This window comes from Doryrhamphus excisus, chromosome 6, assembly GCF_030265055.1.
Source record: "Doryrhamphus excisus isolate RoL2022-K1 chromosome 6, RoL_Dexc_1.0, whole genome shotgun sequence".
Lineage (NCBI taxonomy): Eukaryota > Metazoa > Chordata > Actinopteri > Syngnathiformes > Syngnathidae > Doryrhamphus > Doryrhamphus excisus.
Window position 1 is genome coordinate 10,397,115 of NC_080471.1, and position 23,017 is coordinate 10,420,131.

General features: G+C 41.1%; 2 protein-coding genes across 9 annotated transcripts; both read right to left on the reverse strand.

Annotated features, from left to right (window-relative positions):
* Positions 1 to 2,968: 2,968 nt before the first annotated feature.
* Positions 2,969 to 6,867, reverse strand: borcs5 (BLOC-1 related complex subunit 5). 4 transcript variants are annotated; one of them, XM_058076187.1, is made up of 5 exons: positions 6,397 to 6,867; positions 5,963 to 6,106; positions 5,508 to 5,665; positions 4,876 to 5,134; positions 2,969 to 3,180 (listed from the first exon to the last, which is right to left on the reverse strand). In XM_058076187.1, exons 1-4 carry the CDS (start codon positions 6,593 to 6,595, stop codon positions 4,901 to 4,903), a joined length of 735 nt encoding a protein of 244 aa, XP_057932170.1. In that variant the 5' UTR covers positions 6,596 to 6,867; the 3' UTR covers positions 2,969 to 3,180; positions 4,876 to 4,900. The 4 variants fall into 4 exon arrangements, with proteins under 4 accessions (XP_057932170.1, XP_057932169.1, XP_057932171.1 ...); XM_058076186.1 differs by lacking the exon at positions 2,969 to 3,180 and adding an exon at positions 3,213 to 4,446 and having other exon boundaries at positions 6,397 to 6,865; XM_058076188.1 differs by lacking the exon at positions 2,969 to 3,180 and having other exon boundaries at positions 3,215 to 5,134; positions 6,397 to 6,545; positions 6,647 to 6,853.
* Positions 6,868 to 6,949: 82 nt separating this feature from the next.
* Positions 6,950 to 20,760, reverse strand: smc1b (structural maintenance of chromosomes 1B). Of its 5 annotated transcripts, none has more exons than XM_058076179.1 (26): positions 20,572 to 20,760; positions 19,063 to 19,251; positions 18,224 to 18,336; positions 17,642 to 17,845; positions 17,281 to 17,519; positions 16,422 to 16,680; positions 15,391 to 15,531; positions 14,505 to 14,587; positions 13,952 to 14,192; positions 13,697 to 13,882; positions 13,444 to 13,623; positions 13,230 to 13,376; positions 12,243 to 12,380; positions 12,024 to 12,140; positions 11,796 to 11,902; positions 11,585 to 11,726; positions 11,291 to 11,436; positions 10,600 to 10,753; positions 10,352 to 10,450; positions 10,105 to 10,258; positions 9,241 to 9,395; positions 8,984 to 9,135; positions 8,854 to 8,901; positions 8,728 to 8,797; positions 7,619 to 7,729; positions 6,950 to 7,541 (listed from the first exon to the last, which is right to left on the reverse strand). In XM_058076179.1, the coding sequence occupies exons 1-26, from the start codon at positions 20,678 to 20,680 to the stop codon at positions 7,419 to 7,421; spliced, it is 3,807 nt and encodes a 1,268-aa protein (XP_057932162.1). In that variant the 5' UTR covers positions 20,681 to 20,760; the 3' UTR covers positions 6,950 to 7,418. The 5 variants fall into 5 exon arrangements, with proteins under 5 accessions (XP_057932162.1, XP_057932165.1, XP_057932163.1 ...); XM_058076180.1 differs by having other exon boundaries at positions 6,951 to 7,541; positions 13,985 to 14,192; positions 20,572 to 20,759; XM_058076182.1 differs by lacking the exon at positions 8,854 to 8,901 and having other exon boundaries at positions 8,728 to 8,791; positions 20,572 to 20,759.
* Between the last annotated feature and the right edge of the window lie 2,257 nt (positions 20,761 to 23,017).

The window sequence follows — 23,017 nt, forward strand, 5'->3', positions numbered from 1 at the left end:
TACTACTAATTCATTCATGAAAGATGGGTGGTGTTACCTATGCAATGGATCCCTGCATGTTCCCGATTTAGCATTCGTGCCACAGTAAATTTGCATCATTTTACTGCAAAAAATGGTAATAATTCATAAATAAAAAAAAGCAAAGGTGGATATGTAATTGGAGGAGAATGTCAACGTCAAGCTACAGAAAAGGGCTTGGAGGGGGAGGAGCGAGCCGCTACAGCCTCCATGCAGCAACATAATCCAGGCTTTATTAGTGTCAAAAATAGACGTTTTATGGGCCTCTCAAATACCTACCTTTTTTTCCCTCACTCACCTTTTCCACAAAGCTGTACGGTATAGGGCCCATTTTATCACCTTTAAGGTAGTAGGATTCAGTATTTATAAATGGAATATTTGGGATTATTGTGCCTGTTGTGAGAGGACTTGCAATAAAAGGCTGTTGTTACAGTGATCAAGTTTGTTGCCTGTGTCTCATTGAACATTACAGTAACATGACTGACACCTAGTGAGAAGTGTAGAATACTACATATCATCACCAACTTTTTCAATGCATCTTCTGAATGCCTTATATTTGCATTTTATTATTTATTATTATCCTCACTAGGGCGACAAGTATGCTGCAGCCTATCCCAGCTGTCTTCGGGCGAGAGGCGGGGTACACCCTGGACTGGTCGCCAGCCAATCACCGGGCACATATAGTCAAACAACCATTCACACTCACATTCATACCTATGGACAATTTGGAGTTGCCAATTAACCTAGCATGTTTTAGGAATGTGGGATGAATCCAAAAAATATGACCAATTTGCTTAAATATGTATATTTTGTGAGTAATTACAAGCCATACCCAACCATGATTTATTACTATATTTTAAGGCTACCAAATAACATTAAATAGCATGTAGATGGTAAAATAATAATAATAATACATTTTATTTGTATAGCGCTTTTCAAAATACTCAAAGACACTTCACAGAAATATGGAGTTGAATAAAAACAAGTAAAAGATACGTTAAAATACAACATTCATTCGTTTATACCCAGTCAGATTTAAAGAGGTGGGTTTTTTAAAAAAAGAAAAAAAGAGTTGTAGAGTTGCAGGTTGTTAAAAAAAAAACACTAATAAAATACCAAAAAATTGTAAGAATAAGAAAAACGGCATAGATTGTAAATAAGTAAATTGATGCAATAAATAAGTAAATTCTGAAGTCAAAGTCAGACAAAATGTATAAATGAATGCTGAATGTAAACATACATGAAAGAAGTACATTGCTGAATATCGTTATATTTATCGATGAATAATGAAGCATCCATTATTAATATTGTTACCGCATTGCTCCTGAATGTCACAAAAGCAGTTATTACTGAAATAGAAAAAGAAACAAATGTCCCTACGATCCCCGCTGATGTCCGAAAATGTTAACCCGTTTAGAGATGAGAAAGCTTCCTTTAAGCATGTGTACTCTTACAGATGAGCCTGGCGGCCATGATGGACTTCATTCTTAGCTCAGGCGGCGTCAAGGCACCTGCTGTTAGTCCTCTGAGGCCAGCTGTGAATATTTCATAGCCGCTAATTTGGAGCTTTGCATGCAAACATGCTGCAAACCTCCGCCTGCATTCTAACCAGGTGAAGAGACCACGGCGGCAAACGCTATCAAATCTTAAATCAGGGGTGTCCAAATGTTTTCCGGCAAGACCAACCCAAAGAAATATTTCAAATTGGTAGCTTCTTTCTTTCTGTCGTATTAAACATGCTCGGTGGTGTAGTGGTACAACATGTGTACCACGAGTGGTGTGGTGGTCCACCTTGACATAAACGGGTTGCGCTGTGCTACTATTTGGACTGTGGTGGAAGTTCAACAAGAGGCGATCATGAAGAAGTTAAGATTATGGACGTTTGCAGGGGAAAAGAAGAGGCGAATGCAATGATGAGCAGCATTAAGTCGATGTTTCCAGGAAGGAGACAGCCGCCTTGGATTTGCATTCAAATGAGACGTTTAAAGGGGAAATTGGATTTCTTTCATTTCACACTGAATTTCTGCACTGTGGAATTGTGATGCATCGTCTTGTTAACATCCAACACTTCCAACTTTTAAATGAGCCTCCCCTCGGGACTCTGGAGATGTTGTGAAGGAACAAGTCCACTGAGGGGAGGGCCCATTAATGCAGCACCAGCTGATAGGGCTCTCTGTTGTGCATGCAGAACATACATGAGCTTAAACGCACCATCAGATGAGCAGCTGGCCATCGGCGCCGAGCTAAATCCCTGAAATCCTCATTCACGCCAGCTTTGAGGCCAATGAGTGTGAGCTGCATCTTCACCAGGCTTCAACGCCTCACAGGTGCACCAAAAATAAACCAGCCATATGTTCGCTGATTGAGGGAACCTGGCAGGCTGATCTTTTCGACATGATGATGGGACATAAAATAAGGTACGATGACCTGTCAGCATTCTTCGAGGGTAGGAAGTGGCTTAGATTTCCCATTTAGTAGTATTTTTTTATGGTTATCATCACAACTCCTTGATCTTTGCCTTGCCTTCAGCATGGGCTCGAGATATCGACAGTGTGGCCTGGGGGACATTTTTAGCATGCAGCCTGTTTTACAATTAGTCATGTCCGCAGCAAAACATTATGAAAGCGCATTAGCATCCCATAAAAAAGACAAAAGTTTAATTGACACCACACTAAATGAATGCTTTTCACTTCCAACTCAAATCGCCCACTTCGCTGTGATTAGTCACATCCCAAGCACTTCGGAGTACTTCCGGATACCTAGGTCTGAGTGCAGGTAATATGCAGCCCATATAAGGACATCCAGATCACATTGAAGACAGTCACTCAGTGAGCTATCCAAAACATCTTTCAGGGTTCACTTCCAAATGCGCACACCTCATTATCTGAACCGTTGGCATTGTTTAACACAAGAATACAACATTCTAACATTTATAGGTCAGAAAAATGGAAAAAGCATAATAGGTTCCCTTTAATATTATAATATGACAATATTTAATATTTTTCAAGGCACACAGAATATTGTGTTATTGAACTATATAAACATGGCATGTATTAAAAGAAAGATTAGACTCATCTTTCATTAGGAAAAAAACATTTGTTTTTACCTTTTTCCATTCTTTAGTAATCAGCAGTAGAACTTAGGTACGTTTCAGCAAAATATCTGTTCTCAACAAAAAAAGGGAGAGAAAAGGCTTTTTGTGAAAAGATACATTTCAAGCATAACAAATATAACACCACAACACTAGCAGAAGTGAACAGGAAACAAAAAAAAAAACAAATAGTACTCCTTAGAGGAAATGGGGCTTGTGTTTCCATGGGAATGAATGAATTCAATAGCTGACACTTTCTTATGGCACAGTTTTATTTTCAACACTTTTACAGCGAAACAGTACTACTTTGGTTTGGGTTCTTTTAATGCAGGGGTGTCCAAAGTGCAGCCTGGGTATTATTTGCAGCACATTCTATGAAATATAATTTGTACATCTTTACTGCCAGACTGAGTTTTGGGGCATAAGTATGCTGAGCCACAGAATATTGAGTTTTAGCATAATAAACATTGAAATTATATAAAGAAACGTTAGACTCTCTTTCATAAAAAAATATTTTTTTCTGGCCTTTTTGAGTCTATATAAATCGCAGTAGAACATAGAGTGGTTTCACCCGATTTTGACAAAAAAACGAGAAAATTTGTTTTTTCTGCAGAGAAGCAAAAATGGTGACTGACATCCATATTTTTTGTTTTAGTAACACCCCAAACATCTGAACAGTTTACTTCTAAGAAACAACAAAAACAACACAAGAAAAAAAGATTTCCATGACAACTAACTACATTTATTCACAGATTTAGAACACAACACAAAATAATCTATTTACAGATGTTTGCGCCTGTGTAAATTACAGAAGTGTGCGTTTGTACTCGTGCATACTATTTATAGACGAACAACAACAATGGCGTCACGAACGTCACCCCTTTCCTTCGCGAACGCGACAGATGCACATCCAGACAAACTGTTGCTGCCGATTGAAGGTAAATAGAACTTTTGTCTCCTGCTGCGACAGAAATACGTTGCCTACAAGAAATTCCCACACAAGTTGCACATGACTTTCATCTCTAGCACCTGCGATCAACATCTTTGGCAGTGAATGAGTTAATATAGAGCAAAAATAAACTAAGCTTCAATTAGCTTGTAGAAGCCATTCATAATATTCACATGAAAAACTGTGATGCTCAGCAAATAATTTAACATAGGGTACACAGGGTTGGGCATCGTTTGAATTTGAACGTTTCCTCACGATTCCATAGGTGTCCATAGGTATGAATGTGAGTGTGAATGGTTGTTTGTCTATGTGTGCCCTGTGATTGGCTGGCGACCAGTCCAAGGTGTACCCCGCCTCTCGCCCGAAGTCAGCTGGGACACCCGCGACCCTAGTGAGGATAAGCGGCATAGAAAATGGATTGCAAAGATGGTGCTTGAGGCTCGATGCCTAACCTTAAGTCATACATCAATGGAAATGTTCCATGTGAATGTCCCGGCTTGCATTTAGTCATGTTATAATAATTTTTTTCAACCCCCCCTCCAAAACAAACACAAAGAAGCAGCTGGCCATGCAGGGAACATGTACGTATAAGAGCCACACTGGCTGCATGGTTTGTTCTTCTCTCCACGTTTGTGCAGCTTTTAAATCCACAAAGTTTCACTTTCTCAGGTTTCTGGGGCATCCACAGCTCATTTGCAATCATGTCTTGTGCTTGCAAGGTTTAGAGTTTTGGAACGCTCAAACCCAAAAGCTCATAAGCAGGCAGCTGCATAGAACTCCACAAAACCCAAAGAGAATAAAAAGAAGCGGTCATCACCTCAGGTTCAGGCTCTCTTGCTGGCTTACTTAGAGCCAGAGTCCCCGTCTGGCCTCATGCTGAAGGGTTCCAGGCGCTCGCTCACAGGCAGCATGTTGTTGAGGCGCTCCATTAGCGGCACCGTCTGGTCGATGCCCATTTGGATGCGTCTCAAGATCATAGACATCTCGTTGACCTTCTGGATCTGCTCTGCGTACTTGGCGTAGCGCTTCTGACGCTCCTGCATGATGCTGAACAAGGTCTCCACAGAGAGGTCCATCTGGACCGGCACAAGACATTGAGTCAGCAGAACAAAACACTGTTTTCAACATGGAGCATCATGACTCGGCATGGGCAATTCCAGTTCCCATTCCAATGCTTTTTAGAGGCAGTGTCATAAACGTTGACAAGGTTTAGTGTGTTGTGTGAGTTGTTAGATTACTAACAGACTTACTGTACACGTGAATACACTTGCCTAAACACAGCGATAGCTCCCGTCCTTTTGTTACATTGACGTTCCAAATCCGCTAGCATGCTGAAAGACTGGCTTACACTGGCATGAGGCTGACGTCATTCGTTGTTTGACTTCCCAGAGACTGACTGCTCAGTGGGAGATATGCGGCAGTGGAAGACGTGCGTCTCATAAGACTCACCTCTTTGATGCGCTTAACTAAAGCATTCTGGTCAAAGGAGACGGCCTCGGCACACTGATGGAGGTGGTCTTGGTAGCGGATGCAGAGCTGCAGGACCTGTACTGGATCCAGTCTTTCCAGACACACACTGGTAGGCGAGGTCTGACCACTCAAAACTCCTGTGAGGGAGCAAAGGTCATGGCACTTAACGAGGATGAATCAGAGCAGTAGTTGACTAGATGACCATATAAGTAATGCTAATTATTGCAATTAGACAGACATTGTGTCTCCTCTGCTATTGTAGAGAACTGACACAGGGAGCTGCTCCGACATTGGCAATTAGAAAAATTGTAATCATTTTTGCATGCTAAATGAACAGAAGTCTTGGGCTACATCTCTTCAGCAGTTAATAATCGGTTTTGCCACACCAAAACATTTTGGACACCTTGTTCAGATGTCAAGGACTTTCCACCAACCTTTCAAGAGTGGCTGGAAGGTGGGAATCTCTTGGAGCTTGATAACATCAGGGTCATTGTGGATGTTTCTCATAGACTGGGTCCCCGGGGCCACAACAACAATGTCGTCCATCTTGGCCTTCTGCTTGGCTGGAGAGGGAACCACTACAAAAAGGTGGAGACATCTACAGTGGGCACTTGGTCTAACTGTGCAACATACAATACTGCCAATCCCTTAATGGAACGGTGGAGTCAAATAACAAGTTGATAAGGATAAATGCCATTAAACCGCAAGGGAGCATCAAGTTGGGACTCAATGGGGAAAGAATAACAATGGGAGCGTGTCATGAGATCGGTACCAAAGTAATGGATGACTGCGCTTATTATGAAACGCTGGTTGTCGGTAGGACTGAACATGAGAATGACACAGCAATAAATAGGAGAAATATGCTCACCAGACGAGCTGTAGTCTGAGTGTTTGTGCTCAGCATCTCCGCTCTGCTCGGCCCCCATGGTGCTAGCTACCCGAAGTAATGTTACCTGATGGCTGATGCTCCACAACCCAGTCAAACCACCGGAGGTGACTTCAGAACAACAACGACGACTGGAGTACGGCGGGGAAAATGATATTGACTTTAGTGTGCTAAATCGCATAGAGCTAGTGTTGCTAGCTTAGACACATAACGTCTACTTGCCATTAACTACACGTTAAGACCAAATCTAATGTCAATCCTGGTTTTATGTAGCTTAAATGCATTAGTTGAGTGGCTAAATGTGACGTTAACGTTAACGATTAACCTTAAAAGACTGAAAAAGACTTGATAAAAGGCGAATCCACGAAAGGGGAGGACTTCACTTCCGTAAATATAGGTCACATGGTGGATGACGTAAAGCTTACGTTACACTAGTAAAAAAATAAAATAAAAATTCAGCTGTACCTCCTGTAGATGCATAAATTATTGGGCGATAAGGAGTTAAAACTAATAGGAAAGAACGGCAACTGAACAATGTTAGAAAGTTATTTTAATTTTATGACGTGTATATCCGGTCAGTTGATCTTTTGCGTCCCCATATGGCCAACTCGAGACATAACACACAATTGAAAAACGTCAACACCGACGAGTCAATTGACGAGCATACAGTACATGTTAAAGGCCTAACTTGGATTCAAACGTAATATAAAACACATGCAATATTATACTATATAAACATGCAGCACCTATAAATATGGTGCGCTGTGAAGGGCAAATTAGTATTATGGTATGTTTAAAACTGCCCCCTCTATTACTAAACAACAACGAACAGTTAATTTGACAGAACTTTCACTGACGAGTGAATTCAAACACACAGACTGCTAACAGAATCAATCACTTCAGAACTGTTCAAAACTCTTCATTGTAACCAACTTCAATGAAAAAATGAAGTAATTGTTAGCAAACTGTTAAGAGCTGGAAAAAAGAAACCACCAGTAGAGGATTCATTCAAATCCAGTCGATGGTGCTCTCTCAACTTCATCTGCATGTGTTCCGTTGTTGCCTTCCAGCAAAGGGTAGGGACGAAGGTCCAGCGTCACGATGCGACTGTTCATGCAGCCATCAAACTGGGAAACACAACACTGCAATGATGGCTTTGTCCTTAACAATTCAAAGACTTCATTTCATGACATTTTTTTTTTACATCTGAGTAAACTCCCTGAAGGGCATCAGCTCTGGAGAAGAACTCCTCCTTCAAGGAGATGATGATGAGCTGCATCTTCTCTCTGGTCTCCTCCCTGATGAAGCTGGCCACCTGCAGGGAAAAAAAGGTCACACCCAACGTTGCACAAAATACTTTATTACTTTATTTTGTCCTGTCCAGCCATTGTGGCCAATAGTATTACTAATCTAAATGCTAAACAGACTTGCTCTGTCAGGGAAAATTATAAGCTGCACCTTCTCTGTTATATGGAGTATTATTTGACTGTATTTGATCTTTTGTTATCAAGGAAATTTGGAGCAGCCGGACAGCAACAGGAGGGGATAGAAAAGAAGAAAAAAGGAAACAGGGTGGGGAGTGTGGGCAACAACAACTGCAATGACAATAACAGAACAAACCAGCAAATGTCTTTGTGTTTGTTTCTTTCAGATTTTAAGACCATAATGGAGAGGACAAAGTATTATACAGCCACAGTAATATTACCCAAGAAACATTTCCTGGGAGATATTGCTAATGCGGGCTGCACAGTGCACGAGTGGTTAGCAATTAGGCCTCACAGCTAGGACACCCAAGTTTAATTCCACCGGGTACTCTGGTTTCCTCCCACATAAAAAAAAATGGTGACTCCAAATTGTCCATAGGTATGAATGTGAGTGTGAATTGTTGTTTGTCTTTATGTGCCCTGTGATTGGCTGGCGACCATTCCAGAGTGTACCCCACCTTGCCTGAAGACAGCTGGGATAGGCTCTAGCACCCCCCGCGACCCTTGGTCAGGACCCTTCCTTCCTGACCAAAAAAACAATTAACTCGCCCAGCAAGCAAGTTTTAGGGAATCACGGGTGGTTAGTGAAGCGCTGACTTGTAATGACTCATGAGTGCAACCCGTTGCTCATGTGTGAGTTTCTGCGCATATGCTTCAGTCACCTGAATACCGGAGTACTTGATTCAGTCAGTCCTTCACTCAGTGACTCATATGAAATCGAGTCACTAGAAGGAATCAAATTTCCCATCACTCGTGCAAGTGAAAGCAGAAATCAGATATTGCCTCTTTCAGACTTGACTCACAGGAGGGCTGATTTCTACAATTTTACCTTCCCAATGTTGGAGTTGTCAAGGGCAGCATCCACCTCATCCAAAATTAAGAATGGAGCAGGTCTGAAACTGAGAAACAAATGAGGGATGTAACAGACAGGGAATATTGAACTTTAAGTACTAACAAAGGGCCCTCAGGAAGTACAGCCTCCACAAAGGCTTGAACGTTTGTCCTGTAAGAAATTGTACATCATGGCACTATGTATACTTTCTGCAGTTCTCACTTTCATTGATTGTACACTGATGCAGTATTACCTATGCATGGCAAACACCAGTGCCAGGACGGCGATGGCTTTCTCCCCACCAGACAGATTTTCCATGGACATGAAGCGCTTCCCAGGAGCCACGCAGCTGTAGTTGATCCCTCCCAGATACGGCTCTTCTGGATTGTCTGGGGTCAGAATGGCCTGCAGAACATTTTCCAACATCATCTTAAATGTCGTGCGCAACATCTCACCTTCTGAATTAAAAATTGATGTGCCTTTGTGAGGGTCCCAAAGTGGTGTTTTCACCTGAGCGCTGCTGTTCCGACATATCCTTTTGTAGATCTGGTCAATTGCAACAGACACATGATTGAAGCACTTGTTGAAAAGCTGTGAGCGCCTAACTTTGACTTCTTCAAACTCCCGGTGGCACTTCCTAACGATTCTGGTGCAGGCATTGAAGGCTTGAGCCAGGGAAAAAAAACACTCTGCATTAGCTTCAGCTTTAATCAAAGGTGTAACGGTACATGTATTCCTTAACAGATTGTTCAGAACAGAACCTTCGGTTTCAGGATGTGTGCGTCTATTTGGTAAATAAATACAGTACAGCCCAGCCGTTGGCTAGCAAAAGTCATGGCTTTCTATAGTCCCAAGGAGAACTTGAAAACCCTCTTTCGTCATTAAAGTGTCCTGTTTGGGAACACTTGGCCTTCCCGAGGAAACACACAAGTGAATAAGATGAAAGCAGAGTGCTGCCATTGCTCAGGAAAGATGGAGAACTCTTCAAACTGTGACTCTTGCATTTGAATGCATTGTTGCACTTTCCTGAAAAATAAACGCAGTAGACTAGGGTTGTCCAAAGTGTAGCCCAACGGCCATTTTTGGCATGCAGTTTTTTTATTGGCACTCAGCATACTCTAATAAGATTTATTCATTATTAATGAGATATATTATTGAATATGACACTGCTTGGTAACCCGTAATTCCAAGTTCCAAGTGAAATATCCAAGTTTGGGAACCACTGTCCTAGCATATACTGTAGATCAACATTATTCGCAGGGATTATGTGCTAAATCCACCGGCCTGTGAATGACAAAAAGGTGAGTAACTGAGATGCCTAGTACATCTGTTAGACACAGTCAAAGTCGGAAATTAAGTGACAAGACAAAGTACCATCTTTCAGCTCCTGTAGCTTGTCCTTCAACTCTCTCATCTTTTCCACAGCTTTTAAATTGGGTGTGGTGGCGCAATGCAGCTCTTTCTCTAAGGAATAAAGAGACTCCCTCTGTTTCTCAAGATAACCATCCACCTCCTCTGCAGGCATGTCCTGTGCACACAAACACACACACAGATACGCACCATGTTTCACAACTTGCTGGTCTTATCATTGCTGAGAAAGTAAGTAACGACGATCTGTCACCCTGGTCTTGGTTTCCAGGCAAGAGTAGTCGACAACGAGCTGGGCCTCTCTCTCATATATGTTGATTGTGGCTGAGGTACTTTCAGATTCTGTGTCCAGCTTCAGAGAACCAAAATAATCACAAGACCAGCAAGTGTGTAGTCAAAGCAAATATAAAATGAGGTCCAGGCATTAAAATTAGGAGTTTAAATGTTTGGTGGAGTCACCTAGAGTATGGTAGCAGACTTTCATACTGTATCTCGTTTTACCTGCACTTCACTGATGTCATGCAGATTGCCTGACAGCATAGTTACTGGTAGACCCTGGATTTTGCAGGCCAACAGCAAATTATGTCGTGTTAAACGGTTGTACTCCAAGCTGTTCTCTGCAGACATCACTTCTTGCTGACATTTCAGCAACCCTCTGATGGAGAATCAAGTTAAAGCAAATGTTTGTGGTGTGGAAATGTATGCATGACCAGAAATTAAGGGACAATCCAAACATGACAGTTATCTAAAATCAGATTCATTTTTCCAAGTTAGACGTATCTTATACGTTCCTATGAAATGCTAACAACTTTACTTATTACGACACACTCTAAGCTTTATGAAATCTAACTTACTATGCAGATTTACAGCCACAGTATAAAACTGCATTCATACAATAAATAATGACAGTGGTAAAAAGTAAAAACCACAATTGCACTCAGTACATGGTTAAGACACCTTTCCAGAATCAAAACACATCAAACGGGTTACAGTATATAATATCAGGTTATCCATCCACCCATTTACTATGGCGCTTATCCTCACTGGGCTTGCAGGTAATATTAGGATATAAATAAGCAAATTATATTTCATATGTTCATCTTATAAGCACACTATTAATTTTGATTCAGCTGGGTATTTGTTATGATATTATGATAGAAAACTGGCACCCATCACTATTTATTTGTCATACCTCTTACTCTCTCTGAGGTGCAGGATTTTCTCATCCAGCTCCGATTTAATGGCTGCTACCTGTCTCTTCTTTGCCAGCAGCTGATTCTTCATCTCCTGTAGTTTTTTGTCACCTTCTTCAACAGCCTCCAGCAGCTTCTCCTCATCCTTCAAAGTGAGACGAAGGATTAGGTTAAAAACATCTCAATGAAGATCACATGACTTAAACATTAAAACATTTACTTGATGACTTGTGAATATTTATGAAGATCCCCAGCTCTGGTTCCATTCAAAAATGACATTATATCACACTAACCTTCTGCTTCTCAGCGATGACACTTTCTTCCTTGTTGATGGTCACCTGCTTTTCACCAAGCTGCTTCTTTTCCTTCTCCAGTTGCTCTTGTTCATACTCCAGCTTGGCATTCAAGCGAGTACACTGGATCTCAAACTCCAAGCTGAGAGTATTTACAGTGCAGTATCATGCAGACATTATGACTGATAAAGCGTTGTGAGTCTGTTGGTACCACTTCTTGTCGTGTTCCTCCTGCTGTTTCAACTGCCCCAGCTCATACACTCTGATGTTGTCCACACCGATGTCAGCACAGAAGTCAGAGAATACCAAGTCTTCTGTCTGAATAAGGAAAACTTCCACAGTATGACCATCCTATCTCGATTTGTGAAGCCTTTGAGCAATAATGGCTACTCTGTTGCTTTCAACACTATCACACTCAGTTGGGTTGAAGGTTTTATACCTGTTCAATTTGGTCTCTCAGGCCCTTTATGGCCCCTTCCTTTGCTTCCACACTCTCCAGCTGCATTTTGATCTGAGAGTCCAGGTTTACCAATTCACTCTCCAGACGAGAAATATCCTGAAATTAATTGTCTACATTAATAGTCCAGCATTTTCATTGTTTTATCATTCATCAAAAACCTGAATTAATATAATATGGAAAATTAAAATGTGATCATACTCCTTGACATTTAGGGATGTTCTTCTTCCAGAGGTTATCCAGATCACTTTTGGAGTATTTGAGGCGAGTCTGAGCACCCTGAGCCTGAGCAATGATCTGATTCAGCTCTGACTCCTTCCTCTTGAGCCTCATCAGATCCTGTAACAAAGCAAGTCAGGTCAAACTTTATTTCTATAGCACATTTGTTCTCCCAGCATTTAGTTCCTGTAAATAAGCGGGCTGCTGCATTCTGCAGCCCCTCAAAGCGACGGAGAGACGGCTGACATTCGACAACAGGAAGCATAGCAGGAGCACTGACTGCTTGCTGAGAAGAGCTATACATGCTTTCATGATCTTCCAAGGCTGTACGGTGCTCAAGTGGTTAATGCGCAGGCCACACAGCTAAGAGACCCGAGTTCGATTTCACCCTCGGCCATCTCTGTGTGGAGCTTGCATGTTCTCCCCGTGCATGCATGGGTTTTCTCCGGGTACTCCGGTTTCCTCCCACATTCCAAAAACATGCTAGGTTAATTGGTGACTCCAAATTGTCCATAGGTATGAATGTGAGTGTGAATGGTTGTTTGTCTATACGTATGTGCCCTGTGATTGGCTGGCGACCAGTCCAGGGTGTACTCCGCCTCTGAAGACAGCTGGGATAGGCTCCAGCACCCCAACGACCCTCGTGAGGATAAGCGGTAAAAAATTAATGAATGAATGATCTCTCCAAAAGTGTCCAAATAGACCAGAAAAAAATAACTATATTTGGCACTAGAAACAGAATCTCGAGTTGTCTGAATACTGACAAGTCAATAGGTTGGCAACACAGATCCCTCCCGCTGAATCTTACCTATTCACCAGAACAGTTGTGTTAAGAAGTGGAGTTACAAGGCCATCGACTGTACTGTGTTGGAATGAATGCATAGCAAACAATGACTTTGGCATCCTTCGCTTCTTCAATAATGACTAAACAGAAAACACAGGAGTACTTATTTACAGATGCTGACTTACACGTAGCTCAGCAGTGAGCTGTTCCTTTCGTTCCATTAGCTTGGTAACGTCCTTCTCATCCCAGCAGCGAGCTTTGGTCCTCAGGTCACTGGAACCTCCAGAGATCACACCTGACTTTGCAAACAGGGTCCCGTCTAGAGACACAGTCTACAGGAAGTAGGTGTGATCAACAGCCCATTATCTATTATTTCCTGGTCCAATCTGAGGTTATTACCTTAAGGCGCTCCTTCCTGTCGAAAGCGACGCTCCTAGCCTCTTTAATAGTCTCACACACCATTGCGTTGCCGCACACAAACTGCACTACTCTCCTCAATTGAGGAGCACTTGTGGTTACAACGTCCACCACCATCTTGGCACCTGGTATCTCCCTCAGCCTCTCATTCAGGGGACTGACCTGAACACATATTGTGACAGTTCATGATGATGCATCCTAAAAAGTAAGTTACTGTATGCTTTAGTAGGCCTACAATCAAATAGTCAATGGGAAGGAAGGTCTCAGGATTGGCTCGCTCTGCCTTGAGGAAGTGGATGCAGTCACGGGCCACCTTTTCAGTAGTCACCACAATGGCCTTCAAGTAGTGGCCAAACACCTTGGTAACAGCCAGCTGGTACTTCTTATGAATGGGGTTGCATAAGTCACACAGGCGGCCATACTGGGACAAGAAATGTGAAAAATGAGTCCAACTCAATTCTTACAATTACAATAAAGGCAAGTACTTAACTTTTAATCTGTGTGTTTCTATTGCCACTGTTACCACAGATTCAGGGAAGAGCCGGCGGAGCTTGTCCAGCATCTCTATGCGTTGCAGCTGGTGTTTGCTCTCCTGCCTGTCCAGGCGTGCATTCCTAAGCTCCTCTAGAACATTTGCCAGCTCCATGTTCACCTGAGCAGTGCGCTGGCAGCCACTCTGCAAATCTGCTCGCAAACTTTCTTCCTGTTGATGGAACTCGCTGAGGGATGACCTATGAACATACAGTGTCTACAGTTCATGATGTCAGAAAAAAAAATCTACATTTGTTTAAGATTGTAGTGGGCAGCATTTATAGATATGGACATTTTATTCATCCCAATAGACATTTACAGTTCCAGCAGCTTGATAAATTACAGATACAATAAAAGGCATACATGCAGGTAAAACGTGATGAAAAAAACAAACGTAAAACGAAAATAATATGTGCAAAATACATATTTTTTAAAGTAGCAGTCTATTGGTTGTAGTTTGTAAATTGCAGAAATATACTACATTATGTGATAAAAAGTAAATCATGACATACTTGCAGGCCTTGGTGTAATCCTCCAGCTTCTCTGCTCTATGGGTCAAATCATCCAACTGAGACTTGTTGGTCTTGATGCCAACCTACAGCAGACATTGTTTATTGACTTTATTGACTGGGAACAGAAAAGGGTCTTCATAAAGTGTTACCAAATCTCGCTAAGATGACGGTTTAAGATTCAGGCACTCTTGTTCAACTTTGAATGATTAATTAAATGATATGGTAATAGTTTAATCTATTTTGAACGTGCATACGTGTTACATTGCAACACATCACATAATATAGTACAATTCATAGTTTCACATGTTCAAAAAGGAGTAGCTCAGTAGCTTATTTAGTCCTACCCCCTCTCTATTTCACATCAATTATAACACATTTATTAACTTCCTGTATTGCAATTGTACTCTTTGCCAATGTTGAATACATAGGAAAATAATAAGGTAGTATTACAATGTGGTACAATAGGAGTCAAGGTATATAATCTCTGTAAATAAATTAGGTGACAGTAATAATAAATAATAACTGATGAAAAGACTAACAGAAAGTGGTTGGATGATGTGAGTAGACAATGAAATGAAGAATCAATAGTAAGTGTCAAGAGTAGTTAGCATTGACATAGCATTGTATGTACACAGTGGTTGGAGACTCTTCTTTGTACTTCATTAAAAAAGTTTGAGTTCTTCACTCAATCCGTTCCATATTTCAATACATATACTGATATGCTGAAGGTTTTTAGTATTGTTTTAAGTTAAAATGTTCCCTAAGGACATATTTCTCCTCTCTTGTTGATATGACAGCAAATATAAAAGATGTAATTCACGTTCCACCCTGTAGCCATTTTATTGATAACATTTCTTTCCTTTTTCCAGTGTGTTAATGACATTACCTCCCCTTCCTTCCTTTTGCGCTCATCAAACGCCACCTTCTCGTAATCCGCCTTCAATTCCCAGTGGAGCTTCTCAACTTGCTGACTGAGCACTGCATTCTGCTTCCTTGCAAGCTCTTTGAGATCTTTGTAGCGCTGCCGCTACCACACACACACACACACACACACACACACAAAACCATTGAATATTTAACAACTTCAATTACTTAAACACGAAGGTTGTGATTTAAAAAAAATGGCTGCAGTTAATACTGGCTTATTGATGCCGACAGTTTGACTCTGAAACAGATTGGGGTTTTTTCCCGTTTTATGTCCTGTCCAGCCATTGGAACAGATATTAATACCTTTACATGCTAAAGAGATTTGTCTTGTCAGTGTAAGCTACACCTTCTTTGTTATATGGAGTATTATCTGGCTTTATTTGATGTTTTGTTATGCAATTTGGAGTGGCCGGACTGGAGCAGATGGGGATAGAAAAAAAGAAAATATGGAAACAGAGGGGGTACTGCGGGGACAATACAAGGAGAGACGAGAACAACAGAATAACAGAACAACAACAACAACAACAACAACAACAACAACAACAACAGGATTAGCGGCATGTCTGTGATGGTTATAAAAGACTACAATGGAGAACACAAAATATTAAACAGCCACAGTGATATTACTGAAATTAAACAGTCAAACATATCACTGGTAATAGTAGTAATGAAGGTATTAACCATAACAGTGAACCAAATGGCAATAACACACAGCAATTATCTTATTGCTGACATCATTGTGACTGTAATAAAACCAATAGCATAATAATATCATGGATAGGTCTCCCTACTCATAAGTATCTCTACATGTATGTACTGTATATGTGCATAAATGGACGCATATGTGTGAATGTGTAACTGTCATTGAGAATGTATGAAAGGACAGAGACTGGCTCCTACCACCCAGCAAACCCCACCCCACCCAACCAGACCAAGCCCCCACCGCCAGGGAGTCTATTGCCACTATGTCCTATGGGGAATATTACCTACCTGCTCCGCATCCAGCTCAATGTCCATCCCCTGGGCCAGTCTCTGTTCCTGAAATTGTCTCTCGTAGATCCTCCAGGTCTTCTCCAGATTCACTTTATCCTGCTGGATCTCAGCAATTTCCTGCTCCTTCAGAGCCAAGAGTTTCTGGCTCTTTTTAATGCCATGTCTGAGCTCATCTATCTTTTTGAGTTGATGGGAGGTGCTGACCTTGGCTTTGATGAACTGAGACTGAGACTTGGCCAGAATGTGCTCCTGGGCACTAAGCAACAGAGTCATTTTAAATCCATTCAGTCAATCTATGTTACAAACAAACTTTTGAAAACTTTTGGACATGAGCAAGTCTGAACAAACCTTTAGTGGACAATAGGGGGGTAACGGTATGCCATAATGACAGTTCGGTATTCATTCACTCATTTTCTACCGCTTATCCTCACGAAAGGTGCTGGAGCCAATTCCAGAGTCTAATCTTTCTTTTGGTATGTACCATGTTTGGAAAGCCATTGAACACGATATTCTGTGTGCCTTCAAAATCAGTCAAAATAGTCAAAAATGTCCATTACTGAAAGGAATGTCTTTTGAAAAATGTCTGGGACTGAAAATCCAATAGGTATGTGGTCCAACGAACTCGGAAGAAAGGCTAAAGAAAAACAATAGTCTTTATATATATAAATAAGGAAGTACCTTATTTTTGGTCTGTATACTGTATTTGTCTATGGAGTAGACACATACTTCTTGTCACGCACTTTGATGTGGACCAAATGGGAAATATGTAAGATTTTGTACTGAAAAATCTGATTATGATACATGTACTGTTACCCCACTGGTGAACACTAATGCATTTGAAGAATGTATACAATACCCGGTCTCTTTCTCCAGAAGCTGCTGCTCTCTGACAAGGCTTCCATGTTCCTTCTTTTGCGTTTTGATGCTCTGCTCCCAGTCCAGCACAGCAGCTTCCTGTGCAGAAGCAGCGTCCCGTTTTTCACTCAGAGTTTTACTGGTGGTCTCGATGGCCTTCTCGTTATGATAAATCTCAGCCAGACTCAGCTGCAAGCGCTTTTGGTGAAGCTCATCCACCAGAGCCTGGTACTTCTGGGCCTAGGAAGGAGAAATAAAAGGTTTAAATACTTTCAAAATGCAGGCACATTTCAAGTACTTAGAGCTATTATAAAGGTCATACCTCATCGAGTCAAAAAGGTTTTGTTTTTATACTGTCTCACCTCTAATTTCTCTTGAGACATCTGTTTCCTCTCCACAGCAGCAGATTTCTTTTTGTTGAACTGAAAATGTGTGTCCTCCGTGGCCTTCTGTAGGGCCTCTTTCTTCTGGTTGTACTCTGCACTAACCTCACTGGACTGACTGATGAACTCAAACATCTTTGTCCGCTCCTTTGGGTTTTTCAGAGCGATGGACTCTACTGCCCCCTGGTGCCGGACAAGTATTCTAACATTAGTCAATTCCAAACATTAATTCATTCATTTTCTACCGCTCATCCTCACAAAGATCACGGGGGACTGCTGGAGCCTACCCCAGCTGTCTTTGGGTGAGAGGCAGGGTCCACCCTGTACTGGTCGCCAGCCAATCACAGGGCATACAGACAAACAACCATTCACACTCACATTCATACCTATGGACAATTTGGAGTCGCCAATTAAACAAAAATTTTTTGGGAATGTGTGAGGAAACCGGAGTCCCCGAAGAAAACCCACGCGCTAACCACTCGTCTGCCATGCAGCCCAATCCTGAACGGCGTTCATAAATTGCATTCATTACCAGAACATTGTAGAACCACTGAATTCTACCTGGAACACCAGGCAGTTTTGAGCTTTGGTGACGACTCCAATCTTAGCAAGCTCCTGAGTGTATTGGCTGAGAGTAACTTGAACGCCACTGACGTGGTATTGGGAGGAGTCACCTGATGAATACAATAACACAGAAAATGTTGGTTAGAGTAGTTTGTATTCTAAAATATGGGGTAGATTAATGAATTCTTAGTCATAGCAAGCCATCTTGGACAATTGCATTCTGTTAGCAAAGGTCCATAAAGGCATGCTGGGATGAGTTTGATATGGAGAAGCCCATTTGGAATGAACTCGGCCTTTTTTCCCCAAACACACCCTAATATCTTATGGAAAGTCTTCACAGAAAAGGAGGAACAATTTTCTTTACTTTTCACTTCCTGTCGGTGGAATGAAAACGAAAAGGCTTCTTTACTCCGGTTTCTTTGGGAATGGCATGGGAAGATACACAATATTTACAGTATATCTGAAGAAATACTTACAGATGGGCACCAAACAAGTGGACATACATGGACTTCCTGAAGTTGTGACCTGAGAAATTCACAAGATCTCATACCTGACAGTTGACAAGATTTAAGAATGGCATAAAATAAAATCAGAAAAATCTAAGAAAAAACACCACACCCACATGGTATGCACTTCCACATCATGTAGGACTAGAGTATATTTTAAACATACACATCTGCAAGTTGAATAGAGGATATTAGATACAACTTTATTGATCCTCTCAGAGAAATTAGGGTTTCAAAAGCAGCACCATATGCAGTCAACACAGTAGTGGCAGTTGGAGGCGTAGGATAGGGCACCTTAAAGAATAATCTAAGTCATCATGTCAGACTGACCCGAGACGCTCCGACAGAAGACGATCTCCCGGTCCATGTCATCTTGGTACAGCAGGGCAACACGGGTGCTGTTTGACACTGGCTGTCCAATGTGGGCTCCATGGATTAGGTCACAGAGGCGCTTCACACGGAGAGAAGACCTTCTCTCCCCTACGGCGAAGCTTATGGCGTCCATCACATTGGACTTACCTGGTTTTATTCATAAAATATTTGGTATTAACCACTCGGGCTCCATATTTTAAAAAATATATTTGTTTTAAGCACAATATCAAAAACAAGCATATTGTTCATATCAATATAGACTGGATTTGATGGGGATGTCCCATGTTTCAAGATGGCATTGCCCGAGCGCAAACTTGGTATGGCAGCTTTGTATTAGTACTTTATTTATTACTTCCTTTGTGGTTTTTTGTGCCATACATGCACCCCTTATGTGATTGTGCAGCCATGGATGTTCATCTTGTTACTTTGTAGCTTGTTGCTTGTTCCTTTGTTGACATCCAGGAGCAGCTGTTAGCGATGAGCACTCCTTCGCTACATCGAGGAATCGGATATCCCCGCGGAGAAATAGAGGAGAGACTGCATAGCGGGAGTGAACCGTGAAAACTACGGTATAAAGGTTGCTGACGGTATCCACCATGTTTACCGTCTGTTGTCATGGGGAACGTGAGATGGAAATGCTAACGGCACTAACCTGGCTACAGAGTGCAGCATGATTATGCTGAAGATTGAACATTATATATTATTTTATTGAAGCGGACATTTATTTCTGTAAGATTATTTCCATTTTAATAAAACCGCACACATATTTGGTTTTGACTTTTGTCTAAATTCAGTTTATGGAAAAAATATCGGGATATACAGTATATCGACTATCGATGTTCTACCTAAAAGATGCACCCGCACAGTGACCGAGTGGTTAACACATAGGCCACACAGCCAAGAGGTCAGGAAGACCAGGGTTTGATTCTTCGCTTGGTATCTCTGTGTGGAGTTTGCATGTTCTCCCCGTGTGGGATAGTTGGGATAGGCTCCAGCATACCCGTGACCCTAGTGAGGATAAGCAGCATAGAAAAAGGATGGATGGACTATGCTACTATACTTAATGTATAAGCTCCCTTACACATTGAAATTTTGTTTCACATTCAGATTTAGTAATGAAGAAAATACAAATTGAGCTGTAATTCCTAATAGTTTTTACAAAGTGAATATAATGTAAAGTGAAATATTGCAGTAATTGATCATTAAGCCGTATTGTATAAGCTAGCTTGAAAAAAACCCTGTCATTTATGACTAGCATCAATGAATTAAAACCAATCCAAAACACCACTTGTCACTGTTGAGTATTTATAAGGGTTCACATTTTCCTCGGTAGTAAATGGGTTAATGTGTTAACGAGAGTAAAAGTGCTCAAGTATAGTATTAGCGCTCAGCTTAAGTAGCCACGAAATAGATACAGCAGCTAGCTAGCCGTTAGCAACAAATAGCTAATATATTAGCGTGACTTACCAGATCCGTTGGTCCCAATAATACAGTTAAAACCAACAAATGGACCTATGACGTGCTTTCCTCGCCATGACTTGAAGTTTTCAATCACAATTTGTCCGAGAATGCCCATTGCTAACGCGGAGCACAGTCACTTAGACATTAATAGACAATGCATAAACCTTTACTGGCGGGAAACGGTCCTGGAAAGGTCCTGGAAGGTATAAATACAAAAATTCCGTCATGTTATCAATGTATACAATACAAAGTTGTATTACTACAGTACATAGTGTACTTTAACAATTATATTTGTTCGTAATATTCTTGTATTCATGGATAATTTACATTGGCCTTAACATTAGGTACACATACTACACAATCTAATGAGATGCACTAAAAGATACAAACATTTGCAGATGATAACAGATAGAAGATAATAATGCTCCAACAACAAAGTTACGAATAATAACAAACTTATCTTGTCTTGGTTAGAATGTTACTTCCATTTTCACTGGTAAAACAAGTATTGTATCATTATCATTATCATTATCATTATCAACAGTAGATCAGCATTCACTATCCAACATTTTCATAGATTTATTTTCTCTGCTTTAGAAATAATGTCAGTGACTTTTCTACATATATTATATATACACATGTATAATTAAATTGCATGTATTATATTAAAATAAATACAAATAATTAAAATATTACAAAACTATATGCATATATTTTCTATGTATATAGTATTTTTTCCCCAGTTTTATAGTTGAAGGTGGGTCAAACGTAGAAAGTGTATGCAGTCCTGGTTCAGAGGCTTTTTATAGGTGTGTTCATTATTTGTGTTTGTTCGCCATAGCTGGGCTCAAATGGACTTTGAACATGAAAAAAATACAGTTCCTATATTCTCTGTACAGTACGGCATGTATAGTTTGTATGTCGTTTTTTTGTGTTGTATTACTGAAATGAAAGCACGAAAGGTTAATATTTCTACTGTGCAAAGACACAAAAAAAATTATCAACTTGTGATTGGGATGATCTGATTGACTGACAGGAGGAAACCATAGCGACCGGTGTCCCTAAGCTCGAAGGCGAAGGGGTACTTGCTACCCAGGTTGTAGGACCAGTTGATGTCTAATCTGTGTTAGTAAACACTTATTTTTTTCTTAGATAATTTAGTTTTTGGACTACATTGAAGTCCAACAATATCCCCCATCACCTGTTGATGCACAGCACCTTTTGATGGGAATGGAATGGAACATAAATTAAATGTCAATCATGTCTGGCTTTGTTTTTACTGACCACCAAAGCCTGCATCCTCTTTCCTGCATGTTCGGGTCCACTCACCGGCGCAGAGAAGTCGGGTTCTTGGATCACATTCTGTCCTGTTGAGTACATTTATTGATCAGTAAATCTGACAACTATGTGGAAGCTGCTCATTCTCAATAATTGGTTGCTACAGTATGTTTTTAAACGACAGAGGCAAAAGCAACCAGAAGAGGGCATCAGTAATTCAGGCATTTTTTTGGACTTAAATATTTTTAGAGAAAAATCACATTTTTCAGATTGCAATGCAGTAATCCCTTGCCATTTTCTGCTTTCAATGTGGTTTATTTTCTTGTTCCTGGATGCTAGTTTTCATTTGAAAATGTTGTTTATTGGACAGTTACCTTTGTTTTATTTTAAAAAATCATTAAAGCTGAAGTTACAAAAGTTACGCATTTTGTTTCCTCACCAAACCAACCGTGACTGAGGTCAGGACTGAGCCATGCTTAGGTCGTACTGTTACACCCTTATAATTAAAAGCACATAGTGATTTCATGTTTTTGCTGTGAATTGAGGACGTGGCCCACCTGAAGGTTGTCAATCAGTGAAGGGAATGCCGTGGGCGTCCAGGTATTCCCTGACAGCACTCAGACCGGAGCAAGGAACTCGGACGTCCACAGGGAGCTCGGTAAAGACTGGATGGAGCCAGAAGTCCAGCTGGCGTGCAAAGAGTAGAGTCAAGAACAATTTAAATTCACACTCTTCGTTTATTGTGCTTGTTTTGTGTGACTGTGTGTGTGGCTGAACACCTCCTGTTCCGCCTCCAGGGCCTGCAGGAGTTGGGTCTGCTCCTCTGACTGCACATTGACCCGGATGACATGATCTCTGCAGGAGAATCGCTTCTGTCTCTGAACCTTCTTGTTCATATTTTTCTCACATGAAACACATTGAAAGACGACAATCATCATTTACTGACACAATTCCACAGCACACAAATCTTCTTTAAGCTGAACAGATGGCGATTGAAGGGGGGAAGATCCATTTTATAAAGCACATACTTATTTGCTGTAAAATTCAGTCTGAAAAGACACTTCATTCGGTACCCCTGCACACATCTATACATCCATTTTCTATGCCCTGTATCCTCACTAGGGTATGATGGAGCCTATCCCAGTTGTGAGGCAGGGTACACCCTGGACTGGTC